The sequence below is a fragment of the Cetorhinus maximus genome, chromosome 8 (assembly GCF_964194155.1).
Source record: "Cetorhinus maximus chromosome 8, sCetMax3.hap1.1, whole genome shotgun sequence".
Lineage (NCBI taxonomy): Eukaryota > Metazoa > Chordata > Chondrichthyes > Lamniformes > Cetorhinidae > Cetorhinus > Cetorhinus maximus.
The window spans coordinates 119,619,999-119,638,735 of NC_135886.1; the positions used below are offsets into that span (position 1 = coordinate 119,619,999).

The 18,737-nt window shown below is 42.0% G+C and overlaps 1 protein-coding gene across 4 annotated transcripts in view; it reads right to left on the minus strand.

Moving 5' to 3' along the window:
* Positions 1–18,737, minus strand: part of LOC144683917 (zinc finger MYM-type protein 3-like) — a 153,587-nt gene that overhangs the window by 87,386 nt on the left and 47,464 nt on the right. For all 4 annotated transcript variants that reach the window (XM_078547486.1, XM_078547487.1, XM_078547489.1 and 1 more), the window contains exon 2: positions 9,262–10,137. In XM_078547486.1, the coding sequence (XP_078403612.1) occupies positions 9,262–10,137 (876 nt within the window). The remainder of the gene's footprint in view (positions 1–9,261; positions 10,138–18,737) is intronic.

Sequence of the window (18,737 nt, forward strand, 5' to 3'; positions counted from 1 at the left end):
TCCACTATTCACTGCCTGCCAACTTGAAAGATTTTATGCGCACTGTTTTCTATCCATTAACCAATTCTTTATCCATGCTACTATATTAGCCCCAATTCCGTGAGCCCTTATCTTACCTATTAAGAGTTTTGTGCAGCACCTTATTGAATGCCTTTTGGAAATCCAGCTAAACTACATCTACTGGTTCCCCTTTAACTATCCTACCAGTTATATTCTCAAAACAAATTCTAATAAATTTTGTCAAACAAGATTGCCCTTTAGTAAAACCATGCTGACTTATTCTAATCATTCTATGCTTTTCCAACTGCATTGTTAAGACTTCTTTAATAACAAATTCCAGCAAATCCCAATCCTTATCCACGGGGCACTGAGTTGACCAGCTGCAAGAGCGCCAGCTAGCGATGCCACTACTAATTGACACTAACATCCAATATGTAGTTTCAGGTGAACATGTATTTGGTTCTCCTCTTTCCTCGCACCACTCAATGACTTTATAATGTAAACATTTAAACATAACATTTCTTGAAATATAATACAACACTAATCTAGCATTTTTCAGAAACAATTCATAAGGTTTCCAAGTCAATGATGAAAAGTCAGTTTTAACTAAATTAAAAATAGTAAAACTCACTTATAGCAGAAACTTCTGGAAACCTGTCTGGGCACGAATTTTTATTCTTGTTAGCTTTGGGTGGGCAGAGGTGGGGATTTAGTGGGGGAAAATGGGAAAAAGCGAAGCGAGATAGAGAAAAGGATGTGATGGAGGATGGGGAAGAGGTGTATGGTCAAGCACAAATTGCAATCCTGCATAATGTTTACTTGTAATCAGGGATTTGACCATCATGAATGCCTGTTTCAAAGCAGATTTAGCCCAGTTTGCCTTGTAATGGCATTTTTCTTATTAGGACGTAACAGCATGCATGAAGTGCAAGCTCCTTTCAAGTTGCTGCTTTTCACATAAATAATGTGGCTGATTCATCCATCCACAGCAATCATCAATAATGGACAACTGTTAGCATAGTACCAGAAAATTGAGAATCAGGTCAATTTGAAGGATTTGACCACAGCTCGAGTGTGCCAAACTCTCTGTTGCCCCCAGCCACAGACAGCCACCACTGTTACTGAACAAACACAGTCTCACTTCCTGGATCCAACTGAAGCTGGTTAAAGTTACTGACACAGCTTACAGCAGCTGCAGGGAAGTGGCCACTGCTAGTCACAGTAGGATAACAGCAAACACACAATAATCAATTGAGTAGCTAATAGATGAAATCCGTATATTGTTAAATCGATTCCTCTTGTCTTCCTTTCTCTCCATTTTCAATGCTGTGTCACTGTGTTATTAAAAATACCAAAGATTGTGGCAATGTGGCTCACCCGCCATTTTACTACACTGAAAATCTAACATCACTCACTGGCTTCCCAGGAAATACACCTAATACAAGAGGTGGGGGCTTGCAATTTGCTTTCCCCATGCCAAAACAACCGTGCTTTTAATGATTTTGTAGAAATTACAGAGACTGTTGATGACACCCCCACCACTATCTATAGAAGGGGTTTCCAAATAACAATCGAGAACATAATTGAGGTGTATCAGATGGGATGAGGGTGGGACAGATTTATTCAACCAATTGTTTTATTAATTTAAAGCAACAAGGAGCTCCTCCCATTGCCATAAATTTAAACAATACTATTCAACATAGTACTAAGCCAAAACAAAAACAAAAATACCTGGAAAAACTCTGCAGGTCTGGCAGCATCTGCGGAGAGGAGCACAGTTAACGTTTCGAGTCCGAATGACCCTTCAACAGAACTAAGTAAAAATAGAAGAGAGGTGAAATATAAGCTGGTTTAAGGGGGTGGGGTGGGTGGGACAAGTAGAGCTGGATAGAGGGCCAGTGATAGGTGGAGATAACCAAAAGATGTCACAGACAAAAGGACAAAGCGGTGTTGAAGGTGGTGATATTATCTAAGGAATGTGCTAATTAAGGGTAGAAAGCAGGACGAGCAAGGTACAGATAGCCCTAGTGGGGGTGGGGTGGGGTGAAGGAATCGAAAAAGGCTAAAAGGTAGAGATAAAACAATGGATGGAAATACATTTAAAAATAATGGAAATAGGTGGGAAAAGGAAAATCTATATAAATTATTGGAAAAAAAGAGGCGGGGGGGGGGGAAATCGGAAAGGGGGTGGGGATCCCTCTGCCCCCATCCCATCTTCCAATCCCAGCCCTGGCCGTGTATTCACCATACCCCCTGACCTTCCCCTCTCCGACACTGAACGTTCAGTGCTCAGCAAAGGACTTAGTTTCATATCCTTACGCCCTCATCTCAATGAATTTCGGGCTCAGCACGATGCTGAACTCTTCTTCCGACGCCTTCGTCTCCGTGCTCACTTCTTTGGGCAGGTGTCCTCTCCTCGTTCAACGGATCCTTTTACCCACCTCCAATATTCTCCCTCCACCTGGACCCCTCCCTCTGGATTCTTACCTTCTCTTGATCTTTTCATTGAGAACTGTCGGCGTGACATTAGTCGTCTCAATTTCTCTGCTCCTCTCACCCACTCTAACCTGTCTCTCTGAACTTGCTGCACTCCATTCTCTCAGGTCCAACCCTGACATTGTCATCAAACCCGCTGACAAGGGTGGTGCTGTTGTTGTCTGGCGCACTGACCTCTACCTCGCATAGGCTGAGCATCAACTCGCAGACACTTCCTCCTACCTCCCCCTGGACCACGACCCCACCACTGAACATCAAGCCATTGTTTCCAGGACTGTTACTGACCTCATCTCCTCTGAGATCTTCCTTCCACAGCTTCCAACCTGATAGTCTCCCAACCTTGGACAGCCCGCTTCTACCTCCTACCCAAAATCCACAAACAAGACTGTCCCGGCAGACCGATCATGTCAGCCTGTTCCTGCTCCACGGAACTCAATTTCTTGCTATCTTGACTCCATTCTCTCTCCCCTTGTCCAGTCCCTTCCCACCTACATCCGTGATTCCTCTGACATCCTACATCATATCATATATCATCATATCAACAATCATCATATCAACAGTTCCCTGGCCCCAACCGCCTCCTCTTCACCATGGACGTCCAATCCCTCTACACCTCCATCCCCCACCGGGATGGTCTGAGGGCTCTCCATTTCTTCCTCAAACAGAGGCCTGAACAATCCACATCCACCACTACTCTCCTCCGTCTGGCTGAACTTGTTCTCACACTGAACAATTTCTCCTTAGACTCCTCTCACTTCCCCCAAATAAAAGGTGTGGCTAAGGGTACCCGCATGGGCCCCAGCTATGCCTGTCTCTTTATGGGGTATGTGGAACATTCCTTGTTCCAGTCCTACTTCGGCCCCCTCCCACAACTCTTTCTCCGGTACATCGATGATTACTTCGGTGTTGCTTCATGCTCTCGTCTGGACCTGGAAAAATTTATTAATTTTGTTTCCAATTTCCACCCCTCCATCATTTTCACATAGCCCATCTCTGACACTTCCCTTCCCTTCCTTGACCTCTCTGTCTCAATTCCTGGTGATAGACTGTCCACCAATATCCATTACAAGCCTACTGACTCCCACAGCTACCTCGACTACAGCTCCTCACACCCTGCTTCCTGTAAGGACTCCATCCCGTTCTCTCAGTTCCTTCGCCTCCATCGCATCTGTTCTGATGATGCCACTTTCAAAATCAGTTCCTCTGACATGTCTTCCTTCTTCCTTAACCGAGGTTTTCCACCCACGGTGGTTGAAAGGGCCCTCAACCATGTCCAGCCCATCTCCCGTGCATCCACCTCACAACTTCCTCTCCCTCCCAGAAACATGATAGGGTCCTCCTTGTCCTCACTTATCACCCCACCAACCTCCGCATTCAAAGGATCATCCTCCGCCATTTCCGCCAACTCCAGCATGATGCCACCACCAAACACATCTTCCCTTCACCCCCTCTGGCAGCATTCCGCAGGGATCGTTCCCTCCAGGACATCCTGGTCCACTCCTCCATCACCCCCTACACCTCAACCCCCTCCCACAGCACCTTCCCATGCAACCGCAGAAGGTGTAACACCTGCCCCTTCACTTCCCCTCTCCTCACCGTCCAAGGGCCCAAACACTCCTTTCAAGTGAAGCAGCATTTCACTTGCAGTTCCCTCAATTTAGTCTACTGCATTCGTTGCTCCCAATGTGGTTTCCTCTACATTGGAGAGACCAAACACAGACTGGGTGACTGCTTTGCAGAACACCTTCAGTCTGTCCGTATGCATTACCCAGACCTCCCTGTCGCTTGCCATTTCAACACACCACCCTGCTCTCACGCCCACATGTCCGTCCTTGGCCTGCTGCATTGTTCCAGTGAAGCTCAACGCAAACTGGAGGAACAGCACCTCATCTTCCGACTAGGCACTTTACAGCCTTCCGGACTGAATATTGAGTTCAACAATTTTAGATTATGAACTCTCTCCTCCATCCCCAACCCCTTTCCGATTCTCCCCCCGCCCCCTTTTCCAATAATTTATATAGATTTTTCTTTTCCCACCTATTTCCATTATTTTTAAATGTATTTCCATCCATCGTTTTATCTCTACCTTTTAGTCTTTTTCAATTCCTTCACCCCACCCCACCTCACTAGGGCTATCTGTACGTTGCTTGTCCTGCTTTCTTCCCTTAATTAGCACATTCCTTATTTAATATCACCACCTTCAACACCTCTTTGTCCTTTTGTTGGTGACATCTTTTGGTTATCTCCACCTATCACTGGCCCTTTATCCAGCTCTACTTGTCCCACCCCCCCTTAAACCAGCTTATATTTCACCTCTCTTCTACTTTTGCTTAGTTCTGTTGCAGGGTCATTCGGACTCGAAACGTTAACTGTGTTCCTCTCCGCAGATGCTGCCAGACCTGCAGAGTTTTTCCAGGTATTTTTGTTTTTGTTTTGGATTTCCAGCATCCGCAATTTTTTGCTTTTATCATAGTACTAAGCCATACTGGCTAGAAAATCTAAGGTTTGATCTCTGGTCTTGAGTCAGGTTAAGCTAATTGCAACTGAATGCCAGTGAGGCACCACAATTCTCTACAAACCCTTAAGGTCAGGAACAAAGACTGAATTAGGTTTCCCAGTAGAGATTTCAATTCGGCACTTGTTACTAGCAGCAATAACAGACTTATCATTGTTGCCTTGCAGAAAATAACAGCTCACACTAATTCTTATTATTTAGATTCACGCATGAACATTGACCAACTGGATTAAGTGCTAAACAGTTGCCACCAGTGGAATTATGTCAGATGGTGGTGGGATTGAACCTTCAGGAGAGGGGGTAAGGGAAAAAAATTGAGGGATATGTGGAATGTGGGAAGGCAGGGAGGAAATTAAGGAGATTTTTTTTCAAAAAAGAACTCCTAGCCCTTTTCTTGGGTATAGGGGGCTGTGCACTTTTACTCTTATTTACTTTCACCAGATTCCGTATCAAACAACTACTCCTGAAAGGAAATCAAATCGCTGCCTTGGCAGATTAGTGGTATTGATGGCGCCCAGTATTAACTTTTTGTTTTAAATGGATATTTTTCCTGCAGCCCCTTCAAAAAACATTAAGTGGACATAACATCTAGTTCACAAGAGTGAAGCCAAGCAAGTGAAGTGTATTGCAGTAAGAGAACATCTGGGTAACAGTGATCAAAATATAATCATGTTTAAAGTAGCAATGGAAACGGTCAAAGAAAAATCAATGAAAATACTCAACCAAAGAACAGTTAATTTGAGCAATTCAGAAGGGAATCTAGATGGACTGGACACAAAGATTGGCCAGGAAAACAGTAAACGAACAAATCAGGTACAAGCTAAACATATTCTAACATGGAGGAAAGATGGGGCATACAAAGCCAGTTAAAACTAACTTGGATGACAGAAGAGATGGAGGTTAAAATAAAAAGAGGGAAATTTATAATAAATGCCAGGCAGCAGACAGCTGAAAACCAGGCAGAATGCAGAGTGTAGTGCGTAAGAGGCAAATTGAAAAAAGGTGATCTTGTGATCTTAGCAGAGATTATGAGAAAAGACTACTGACCAACATAAAAGGGAACCCAAATATGTTAAATCAAAATATAAAAAGTAAAAGGATAGTTAAAGGAATGATGGGGCTCATTAGGGACAGTAAAGGAAATCATCCTGTGGAGGCAGAGAGCATGACAGGGACTGAATGGGTACTTTGCATGTCTTCACAAAACAGGCTGAAGTTATTGTTGCAGGAGAGGAGAGTTATTGGATAGGATGAAAATAGACAGGAACAAGGTGTTAAATAGGTTGAATATCACTCGAAGTTAACAAGCTACCCTGCCCAGAGAGGATGCATCTTAGGCTGCTGACAGAACTCGGGAAGAAGCCGGAGAAGCTTGGGAAGGGGCAGCAGAAGCTCTGACCACAATCTTTCAATCCTCCTTGGATATAAGCAGTAGTGCCAGAGGACTGGAGGGTTGCAAATGTTACACCCCTGTTCAAAAAAAAGGGTGGGGGGTGGAAATAAACTTAGTTGCTATGAGGAGCATAACAACAATGATGGGAAAGCCATTACACACCAATGTCAAGGATAAAATTAATTCTCACTTGGAGAAGCATAGATTAATAAGGGACAGCCAGCACAGATCTGTTATTTGGTAACTTGTGTCTGACTAACTTGATTAAATTCTTTGATGAAATTCTTTGATGAAGTAACAGACAGGGCTATTGAAGACAGGACAGTAAATGTTGTTATTTATAACCTTGGATAAAGGAACTACAAATCTGAAGTTTGCGAATGATACCAAACTTGGCAATATGATAACTAATGAATAGGACAATAGTTGACTTCAAGATTACAGATTAGTGAAACGGGCCGACACATGATAGATGCAATTTAATGGGGATAAGTATTAAGTGATGCACTTTGGAAGTAACAACACAGAGAATTTGTACAATCTAACTGGTAATAACTGGTCTCAAATCCAGCTGTCCAAAAATCTGAGTTGCCCAAAAACCGGACAACGTGCCATGCGTCAATTTCAATTGAGCAAAGAGAAAAATAACTTACCTGGATAATTCATCTAGGCATCACAGTAGCACAGTGTGGCACTTGACTAGTTATCCACTTCGCTGCTTGCACATCAGTCTATTCCCACACTCCCAAGCAACCCTGGACCCCACCCAACCCATTTGGCCCAAACCTCCCACAACCCAAGTCAGCCGATCCAAATTCTGGCAAGATCCGAAATCAAGCATGGCCTCGGTCCCGAGATTGCTGATTTTGAGACACATTGCCTTTATTTTCATGAGGGCGCAAGAGCAGGCAGATTTGGTGGCTGCCTCACTGGTTGTTTCTGCTGCTATCTCAGCTTCTCAGTATGTTGCCATGCGCACAAAAAGCTGTGCTTCAACAGCCACCAGCAAAGGAAGGACATCTCCACTGAGCCTGGATATACAGGTGTGAGCCCTCCTGTCAACAGTCAGCAGCCAGCCCCTGATCCAAGAGTCCAGGTTAACACAACTGTCAAATTTACATTGGGAAATACTGTTGTATTACTACCTTATTTTTCATTAGGGAGAACTGGGAGTTGGGGAAGGGATTTGTCCTTTCAAGCAAAGGTACGGTTGCAGTGTGTCTGGTTCTGACAGTAGTCAGCTACATCTCAGTCTCATGTAGGTACAATCATCATGAGTGCAATTGACAAAAATATTTCATATTTAATTGTAAAGTTAAAATTACCGTGATAGAATAATTGGAACAAAATTTCTACAGGATTGCCACAGCCATTTTGCAGACACTGTGGGAATATGCATTGACCAAGTTAAATGGTTCTGAGCAAGAGATGGAGATGTTTCTGAGTCACATATCTCTACCTCATTACTTTTCCGCAGTATGTTTTCTATAAAGGCAGAAACGCATGCTATTTGTTGCATCCAGCGTGTTTTGACAAATGTTTCCGCTGATTCATATTTTGACAGAAGACACTCCAGTAACTGACTGTTAATTGATATTTTATGTATGCATATTTTTAAAATTGTATTCCATCACATGTTATAAGTTTACTTGCTTACGGAGCTATCAGTGTAGCCATAGAACTTGATAATATTTTCCTTAAATCAGTGATGACAGACATCAGGTTAGAATTTTTTTTAAAAAAAGTTACAAGTGAAGAACTACGAGTTACAGCCTACAATTTCCCTTCAAGAACGTACCTGGACGTCTGCATCCACCTGTCTCCTGCACACAGAGTGGGGATTACATTCCCCTGGTCCCTGTGCGAGAGCTGGCAAGATGTGGCCGGCTGTTGGTGGAAATGGAAGGTGGTGAGGAGGCTGACCAGTTGCCGACTGGAGGTCTTCCTTGGGCGCCAGCAACGATTTAAGCGCAACATCCATGTGCTTACTGGTCACTTGCTGAGAGGCTGAATTAACAGTAGCCAGTAGGGCCATCAGCGCATGCAATGGGGTGGGGCACATGGAAGGGATGGAGGTAGCAAAGGAAGGTGGTGTGGAATGGGTATAAAATGGAGATTATATGAGAGGGATGAAAGGAATGGGATGGGTATGGCATGAGAAGGACCGATGTGCATGGGATGGAGATACCCTACAGTTGCAATTAAGAGACTAATTTCTCCACAGATGTTTCGCAGGTCTCTGCTCATATTTTCATATTCATGGATGGAAAGCAGATTAGAAACTGGGCATAATTTACATGTTAGGGCCAAAAAAGTCAATGCAACCCCAATCTCCTGCCCAGAGTCCAAATTTACAATCATAAGATTCCCCCATTCCCTCAATCACAATTTAACTCCCATTGAAGGTGGGAGGAAATCATTGAACCAAAGCCCTTGCCACCACTTCTCCTGTACCACACCATTTTTTAAAAGCTCAAGCTCTTCCATCCCAAAACATATATCTTGGTAAAGATCTTATAAGCATCTTGCATATATCTTGTTAGTGAGAGAAAGAAAGCAAGGCCAGACAATTATTTCAAGTAATCAAATACAGGTAGCAAATGGCTTTTTGAACTCAGCATGCCAGTTTTCAGATTCTCTAAACCGACACATTATTCTTCATCGAAACAAGCAGCTTTCACCAGAATGTCAGTATTTGTGTTGTTCAACATAAAGCTGCACAACTAAAAACTTTTAGGGAGGGGGCAGGCAGGCAGGCGCAAACCGAGGCCTTACACTGGAAAATGTATTTACATCTTGACCTATCACAAGGAGCAATGAAAAGCATTTAGCAATTTATAAAATGAAAGGTGCTCACCTTTAATAGTTTCTGTTGAAGTTCCCACACTGCAACTTATTTTTGACAGAGTCTCACAAGTGTCACTTTCTTTTCCCTCCAGCTCATCACCTTCAGCATTTCCTCCTTCTTTGATTATTTCTGTGCCCTCAGGATCCTCCACAGTCTTTACATTACAAACCACCTCTACCTCTTCCTCCCCTGGCACTGGTGATCTGCCATCTTTATCATCAGAGAGTTGCTGTGGACTGTTATCAGCCTTTACATCAGTCTCTGGCACACTGAGCTCCATTCCTGAATTTCCTTCTCGGGCCTCAACTTCTGCAAGTCTGTTGGTTTGGTGTGCTGATTCTGTGGCTTCTGTTTTATCCTTTGTGTCCACATGCTCAGGTTGTTTATCAGGAGAATCCAAGACAAGGTTATTCTCAGGATTACCTTTCATACCAACTGCCTCCTTCATGGACGGAGGATCTACTGACTGTAGCATATAGTCCATAGTGCTCCCCTCATCATCTGCTCTGCAAGGATCATTCAGTCTGTAGACTGAAGGACCAGTGTGTCCTTCCCCTGAAGGGGAGTCATTATAAAATGCCTCTAATTCTCTTCTTTCACCATTTCCTTCGCTGAAACTTTTTGGTTTAATCCACACCTCATTGCCTCCATCAGTATTCAGCTTCACTGTGACTTGCTCATTGACAGGCGGTGTCTTAAGGGAACCTGCTTCATCAGAAGTGGAATTCTGTTCTCTTTCTGAGCAGGGCTCTGTTGCATCAAGTGAAATATCTATATTCTCAGAAGCAGACAGGTCACTGCTGTTATTTGGGGCATTTTCATTGGGAAGACAGTTTGTAGATTCTGCAACATTGCTAGCATCCATTTTCAGACAGAACACGTAAACTATGGGGAAAATGCAGAAAGAAATAGCTGGTTAGCAGCAAGCTTTTTGCAAAACCAAAACAAAAAGTTGCAGAATAGGCAACTATACACAGTCTATATACCCAAACTAACAATGATGGCAACTCTGCAGCAGAGTGGCGAATAACAGTGTTTCATCAATTATGCAAAACAGATGAAACAACTGAATTAATTTAATCCTTTTTTTCCTGAAAACACGAGTTTATGCTGGGGAGGGGCCATTATACTGCTTCACAACCAGTCTCAATCCTCACCAAGTGAGAACTCTTAGTGAGTGAAGATTGTAGAACTGTAGAGAGAGATCACCACCAAACAAGACACTGCTCTTATTCAACACTCAAACACATGGCACTTTCCAGCAAATGTTTCTGGACTTTCATCAACGGCAGGAATCCTGGGCTTAATCCAAGGCCATTAATGCCAATTTTATCATCCAGGCCAAAATGCAGTACTTCAGTTTAGTCACAGACTTTCTTAGTCAATGCAACAGAGTAATACCCCATTTAAACATTCAGCAAATGGGAAAGCCCCAACTTCTCAAACTGCAAGTTCTTTGCTAATAAACTTACAGCAAGTTGGGACTGCTAATCTTTCAGCAGAAACCTCTCACACCAGCAACATGAAGTTGCATTTTCTGTTAGTCAGCGCACAATGAACCAACACTGTAAGTGTCTTCCCTCATCCCATTATCAAATAAAAATGTAGAAACACTGGTAATTCAAGAGTTCACTAATTATGTTTGCGCACAAAGTGAAGGAGTGTTACTGATGAGGCTGTGTTCATTAGTTCATTGTTAGTATCCATGTTCACCATTGAGCATTCCAACCACCAAACATTTGGGGTAAATGCACTGAAGTAATTTAACACAATAACTGTACATTTTGCATTTCGACATGGTCCCAGAAACATTAAGACTGAAGAGAGGACCTCACTCTTGGGAAGAATGTACACAAGCTAAACTCCTCAGAGGACAAATGTCTGCCTTTTAAGATAATATCTGTTCAAAAGAGATGAGCAAGTTCACAATAAAATGCAAACACAAAAATTCCAAATGTCCTTGAATATGAGGACAAGTACTATACTTCGAAAACAACCTAAGGCCATACTCAGCATCTCTTTTGCCATCAAATTTTATAATCATAGTTTTTCTTTGCTTGCTGCAGGTAGTGGAATTTTAAGAAACAAGAAGAAAGAAACAGACCAAGGTGGTATAAAATGGGATTGCAACACAATTTTAATAAAAAGCATCAAACACAGTTTCTCCTTATCTAACTTTGGGCAACACTCAACAACGTTGGTGTTAGAAAAATTCAAATTTACGATACAGACATCCTCATTTTCACGAGAAAGCTAACACAAATTATTTCCTACTCAATTTGCAGCAGGATGAGGGGTCCTAAAAATTAGTCATAGGCAGAAATTTATGTGCGCTGATTTGGAAGTAACCTGCAACATGGATTGGTAAGCAGCAGACAGATAGGAGAGGAGGTTTGATCCTCAACCGGGAGGATGTTACAAGTGCTGTTCCACAGGATCTGTACTGGAGACAAGCAAAATACTGTAGATGCTAGAAATCTGAAACAACTGAAAATACTTGAAATACTTAGCAGGTTTGGCAGCAATGTTTCGAGAGAAACAAAAACAACATTTCAAGTTGAGGACCTTTCGTCAGAACTGGAAAAAGTTAGAGATGTAACAGGTTTTAAGCAAATAGAGGCAGGGGAAGAGCAAGAAGTGTAAAGGACAAAGGAGGTCTGTGTTAGCATGGAAAACAGGAGAGATTAAAAGACAATAGGAGGGATAGTGAAAGGCAGAAGGAGATAATGAAAGGCAGAAGGAGACTGTAATCAGACACAATCAATGAAAAGATGGGTCTAGAGGAAGTGTACATGGGAATACTCATCCACAGCTACCATCTGAAAATAAATGGGGGCAGAGGTTATGATCTAAAATTGTTGAACTCCGCGCTTAGTCTGGGGAAGGCTGTGAAAGGGCCTAATCAAAAAGATGATCGAGTTATGTTGAGCTTCACTAGAACAAAGCACAAGACTGGGGAGAAAGGTGAGAAGTAGGTTTGAGAATTAAAATGACACCTGACCAAAAGCTCAGGGTCAGACTTGTGGACTGAACTCGATATTGGGTAGACTAAACGCAGATAAAATTTAGAAGACTTCCTTTCAGGACAAAAAAAGTTAGTTTCTTTTTAAGAGAATACGTGCTAATTATTGCAGGTTCAAATCCCTGTGAATTGAAGCAGGAAAGTTTTATGAAAATTATTGAAGGATAAGCTCCTAGATAGCTCAGGTCAGCCAAGAATTGCCTTGTATAGTCCAGAGTTCCACAAAACAGGGAAATCCCCAGTCTGAATTGAGTGATCCAGTCTCAGCTGAGGCAGCAACAGGACTGCTACAAATTTCTCCAAGCATCCCTGATCGAAGATGAAAGGTATCTGCTCACAGACATTGAGCGAGGGTAGGATTGGGCTTGGTCTGTCAATTCCCACTGACCGAGTAGCCAAGTAGAGGTGGCTGCCAGCACCTCAAAGGGAGAATCTATTCAAAAAATGAAAAATTTAAAGATTTTTCTCCTAATTGATTTCTTCTAATACACTCAGCATCAAGCAAATTCTACAAGGTTTCCAGCTATCAATAGATTTATTAAGTATAATAGACCAGTTATGCTATAGTTAACACTGCACATGGCCATATGTACTTCAACAGGGTTGTGGTAGTGTATGAGTTTTCTCAAAAAGGTCAAGATCATTGGATTCACACCAAGAATCAAGGACAATCTGTTTTGTAAGAATGAATCCATTGCAATGATGCAGAAATTTCACTTTCTGCAAGACAAGCAACGCCACTGATTTGCAAGTTTCACAGAAAAATGGGCAGAACTACAGGCCCCGAAAATTGCAATGAAAATCCAGAAGTCCTACAAATAAACAATGTCAATGGAAAACAACAGCTCTGCAGACACACAAACTCCCCCTAGAGCATGAAATTGCCTTTATCATCTAAAGGTTGGGGTAGGTGGTGGTGCTGGTTGACAGTGGGGAGCAAATGGCAAAGAGCAGAAGTTAAACAAGAAAGCAAATTAGTAAATTTAATGACCCTCATTACATTTTACCCAGCATTTAAGTAATAACCCTTCAAGTGCAACTCAATGCCATTCAGCCTCCAGCTAAATCTTCTTCAATGTGGTAGAGATGCTTAGCAATTAGTAAGGGTCAATAAGGGATCTGTAGAGGAAAATGCAGCTCCCCAATGATTTAATGTAATAGTTGGAAATACACAGTACATCTGTGACTACCCATAAAAATAAATATATTAACTTGGGGCCAGTGCAAACAAAGAGGCCCTACAACAGAACTGTTTCAAAAGGCTTCCATAAATCATGAACCTATCAGATTTCATCAGACCTAGTGTCTTTCCAGCATTTTCTATTATGTTATCATTGCAGTTGCTCCTGATCATAGTCCAAATTAGCACACCGTCCACAAGCAGCCCATAAGGCTTGGTGACCCAGCCCCCACAACTCAGTTCTGAATTATACTTTTGTTTCTTGCACCATATTTCTCCCATTTAAATTGTGCAATGGATTTTCCACATACTGCTCCCATATCAGTAGAAAAATATCAGTACCTTAAGATACGTCAACAGAACTTAGATTTAAACTTTATACATGGTCCGCAGGACTGTGTAAGCACCCAACAAAAAGCACTCCAGTCTTCCAGAGTTAGAAAAGCTAGACACAAATGGAAAAAAAGTGATGTGCAAGCAGAGATGTACACAAATTGCTAATATTCAAAGTCCAAAATTGAATTCTACAGTAAAAAGGAAAACCTGCATTTTCCATCAATTTGAAAACTGGAAGCACAGCCTTTTGAGTTAGTGAGGTTGCACTGAATGCTACACAAAGTTGCTATTTTTAAAATACAAGGATCGGGTCTGTTCAAACTATTGGTGAAAAATAAAATTAGTAAATTTCTGTACCTAACAGTTCACTGATAAACTGTACTGCATGGTTCAGTACTTCTCTACAAAAAGAGTTTGAAGGTTTTTGTTCTGCAGCAACTAGATGCGAACAGTTTTTAAACAAAGCATTGACCTGGTTTTTGCAGCAGCAGCAAAGTGAAGGCGTACTCTGATGGCATTTTAAATTACATTCTTAGCATTTTTGTAGGCTGCAGAGGGGAACTTGCTCTCCTGACTACAGCATGGGTGGGTTGGCGTGGTGAATAGCGAGAACTTGTGGCGAGGCGCAATTCCAGCGAAGTCCTGTCCTCTTCCAACTGCCCTCCTCCCCCGTGCAGGACTAGCAGCATGAGCTCTCAAGAAGCTAGCCTGGTAAACTGCAACTTCCGATTCCAGCACGAGTCAGCTCTCTGGAAATTTGCCACTACTAGTAAGATCCAGGCCATTGTGTTATTGAGGCACTATTACAACAAATTGCATTTATATAGCATCTTTAACATGGAAATACATTCCAAAGCATGTCTGAATCATCAGCAGGAACAAAAGAATGCTGAGGCATTAAAATGGACAACAAAAGCTTAGATGAAGAGGTAGGTTTTGAGGGGGGATGTGGAGGGGTTTATGCAGGGCATTCCAAAGCACGTGGTCTAGGCAGCTAAAGGCATGGTCACCAGTGCTTGGCAAAAGGAGGGACAGATGGACAAGGAGTCAAAATCAAAGAAAGTTCAGGGGTTGGAAGAGGAAAGGTAGTTGTAGGGCTGAAGAAAGTTAGAGAAGGGAATGGACGAATGTGTTGAAGGGCCAATAATACAAGTTTTATGAATGAAAGGGTAAGGCGCCAGGAACTAATGCAATTCATCAAGGATGACAGGTGAGTGCAACTTGATCTAACTTTACAGAATTGTGAATATGGAAGGTCAGCCTGAAAAGCATTGGAAAATTCAAATCATTACGTTATGAGGGGTCCAGTAGTGGATAGAGGGGTACTAGTGGAAGGGGTTAATTTTCGTGACCAAAAAAAAACAAGGGATCAAAAGATCAGTTTTAAGGATGAATAGGTCACCCAGGTAGCTAACAGACTGGTTCATCCAAATGCAGGGACCTGGGGAGGTCTAGAATCAGCGGCACAGTGCAGGGTTGAACTGGAGGAAACTAAAGCTCATCCAAAGCTGGACATTGAACAAGCCATGTGGCAACAGAGATAGTTGAGTGGATCAAGATAAATAGTGAGGTATAATTGGGTATTGTCAGTGTACATGCTCAAATTGAACCTGCCGCTGGCGATGTTACGAGAGTACAGAATTTAATTGGGGAACAGAAAGGGTTCAGGACAGATCCTTAGAGGACTCTATATGAAATGGTGTGGGGGCAGGAAAGAAAGGAAAGAAAGCCATTGTTTGAGATGCTTTGGGTATATTTGGTAATCTCACAGACTTGCATTTATGTAGCACTTTTCACAACCACCAAAACATTACAGCCAATGAAATACTTATTGAAGCGCAATCACTGTTGTAACGTAGGAAACGCAACAGCTAATTTGCACTCAGCAAACTCACACATATTTGATAGTAACCGGTTAATGTTTTTTGTAACATTGATCGCGGGATAAAATATTGGCCAGGACACAGGTTAACTCCCCTAATGTTCTTAGATGTAAAAAGTCCTGCTGCACTACCTCAATCTAAACAGGAAATAGGGCCTCGGTTCAATGGCTCATTCAAAAGACGGCACCTCGGACAGTGCAATGCTCCCTCGGTACTGCACTGGAGTGACAGCCTTGATCTTTTGTGCTCAAGCCCTAGAGTGGGGCTTGAAACTAGAACTGAGATTCAGAGGCGAGTGTGATATCAATTAAGCCATGGCTGACCCTGACAAGGTACTGGTAAAGGATGGTGTGGTACGTAGTGTGCAAGGCGGCAGAGAAGTGAAGGAGGGACAATGTATTACAGGCACAGTCATAAGCTCAGGAGGGCATATGAGAGGTGGTGGGAGGGAATCACATTCAGCACGAGGGCAGTGGGTAGTTTGACTTAGTAGGCAGGAGAAAATGAGACAGAGGGAGTGGGTACTGGAAGCAGACAATCAATCATTTCAAAAGGAAATTAGACAGGCATGAGGGAAATAAACTCGCATGGTTACAGGGATAGCATGGGAGAATGAGACTGACAGGATTGCTCTACAAAGAACAGGCATGGATTCAATGGGCCAAATGGCCTCCTTCTGTGCTATAATAACTCAGAAGAGGCAGCTCTAAGTCTCTCGCAACTAAGACATCTACAAAACTGTTGCACTTCTTGAAGGGGACTGGGCAGAATGATTTAAGGCAGTGATTGTCAGTGGAGAAGAGAAGGAGATTATATTCCAGCATGATCATTCAATGGTGGACTCTTTTGGTGGAGGACAGCGAAATTCAATAGTGCTTAAATATGCCAGATCTGGAAACACCATTCCCTGGAGAAAACTACACAGCAAAGAAATAGAAACACAAATAAGATATATTATACAGATGAAAAACAAGTTTACTATGAGGAATTCTGGGCAGCTAGAGGTTTAAATCCAAAACTAGGGCTCAAAGATAAGATAGTCACTAATTAATCCAATGAGGAGTTCACAAGTAACTTGTTCTGTTAGAATATGCGACTTGCTACAGAGTATTTCAGGCAAACAGAATAAATGCATTTAAGGGAGAGCTAGAAAAGTACGAGGGAGAAAGGAATGGAAATTTATGCAGATATAGTGAGACGAAGTAGGGAGAGAAGAGGTTCATGTGGAGCATAAACACCAGCATGGATCAGTTGTGCCAAATGGCGTCTTTCTGTTCCAATGAAAGGTCAGCGACCTGAAATATTAACTCTGTTTCTCTCCATATACTGCCTGATTTGCTGAGTATTTCCAGCATTTTTTTTTAATTTCAGATTTCCAGCATCCACAGTATTTTGCTTTAATAGTGGCTTGTTTCTGTGCTTAAAGTTCTATGTAATTTTAAATTACATAAATGTTAAACATACCACACTCTGGTCCATCTACCCTGTTCCACACAATTATGACACATTCCACTCCACCCAAAAGCCATTTGATCTCCTGGGAGAGGCAGAAAAAAAAGTTAAAGTCCAGGAAAATTTGGTACTCCAAGTGAGGCCTGAACAAGCTCTTGTACAAAATACTATGTTGAGTCTTATACTCCATTGTTTTAAGAATTCACCCCAACACCTTATTCATTCTAGCTACTTCTTTGCTTATGAACCTTCAGAGATAGGTGCACCAGAATGCCCAGATCTCTTTCTGGCTCAACCATTTTGTGTTTTTCCCTGAAGAGTATACGAATATTGAACCAGCCCACATTGATTTACCTAACTTAAACATCATTTGCCAGAGTTCAATCCCCCAATGCCTTAAAATCCACCTGAAGTAGTAGAACATTGTCCACAGTCCTAAAATCAGCACAGATCTTAATACTATCCGCAAAAATGCAGATTGTGTCCCCATCTATCTACATGTAGATCATTGAAAGTGAAGATCAATGGTCTCACTTCACCCCTGTGGGACACCACTGCTGACATAGCCAAAACGATTTAAATCCATCCATAATTATCTTCTGCCATGACATTTCCAGTTTTCAATCCAGCTGAAAATCTTATCAACAATATCAGAAACTTCGATTTTGTAGAGAAGCCTCACGTGGGAACTTAATAAAAGTTCTTTGTAAGTCTAAGTAGAAAATGTCTACTGGGTTTCCCTCATCCCCCGTCTTGGTGACTTCAAAAAAAATCAAATTTGCAAGAAACCTTTTTAGAAAGTCACATTGGGTGACCCTAGCAGGTACCTGTCTATCCAAGCCATATATTGTTTCCCTGATGATTCCCTCATGAATGTTTCTATGACTGACATCAAACTAATGGACCTGTATCACCAGGTTGCCTTGACACTTTTTAAAAAAAAGATGGGGAGTACATTAGCCTCCTTCCTTCTAGTCTTTGGTAACTTTTCTTAACTAGTGAGTTATTAAAAATATGGACCAGGGGCTTATGCAGCACTCGGCCCATCTCCCCGAGGATGCTCAGGTGGATGTAATGCAGCTTTTTTTCAACTTTAATACGCTTAAAAACTTATGTTCTGTTTGCCTGAAGCTACAATGTGGATTTTCCAGTCTCAAGACCGTAAGTTCTCTGCTCCTCTTTTCATTCTGAGAGAGTTCTAAACTCCATTACTCCCACCTAATTCTCATTCCCATCTAGCTCTAAACACTGAAAATAAAGAAGCTTGCTAGTCAAAACCAATTTCCACCGGTTAGCAACTCCATTCGCTTTCAGAATTAGCACACCACAGATATGGAACATTTCTCAGCAAATCCCATATTATTTCATCACTAAGATTTCACTAAAGAATAATTGGTGTTTATAGCTTTTCTGCTATGAAAAATGCCCAATAAGCATTTGTCCTTCCAGTCTTTTGTACTGCTGTACAATCTGTTCAAATTCTGATATTAACTATTGGCTTCTGACACATGATGGTAATACGACTTAGTCAATATAAACTAGCAACATATTTTCAATTTCAGAGTCCAAACAATGATTATGCTAATTTTGACATGCTGCTTGATAAATCCCA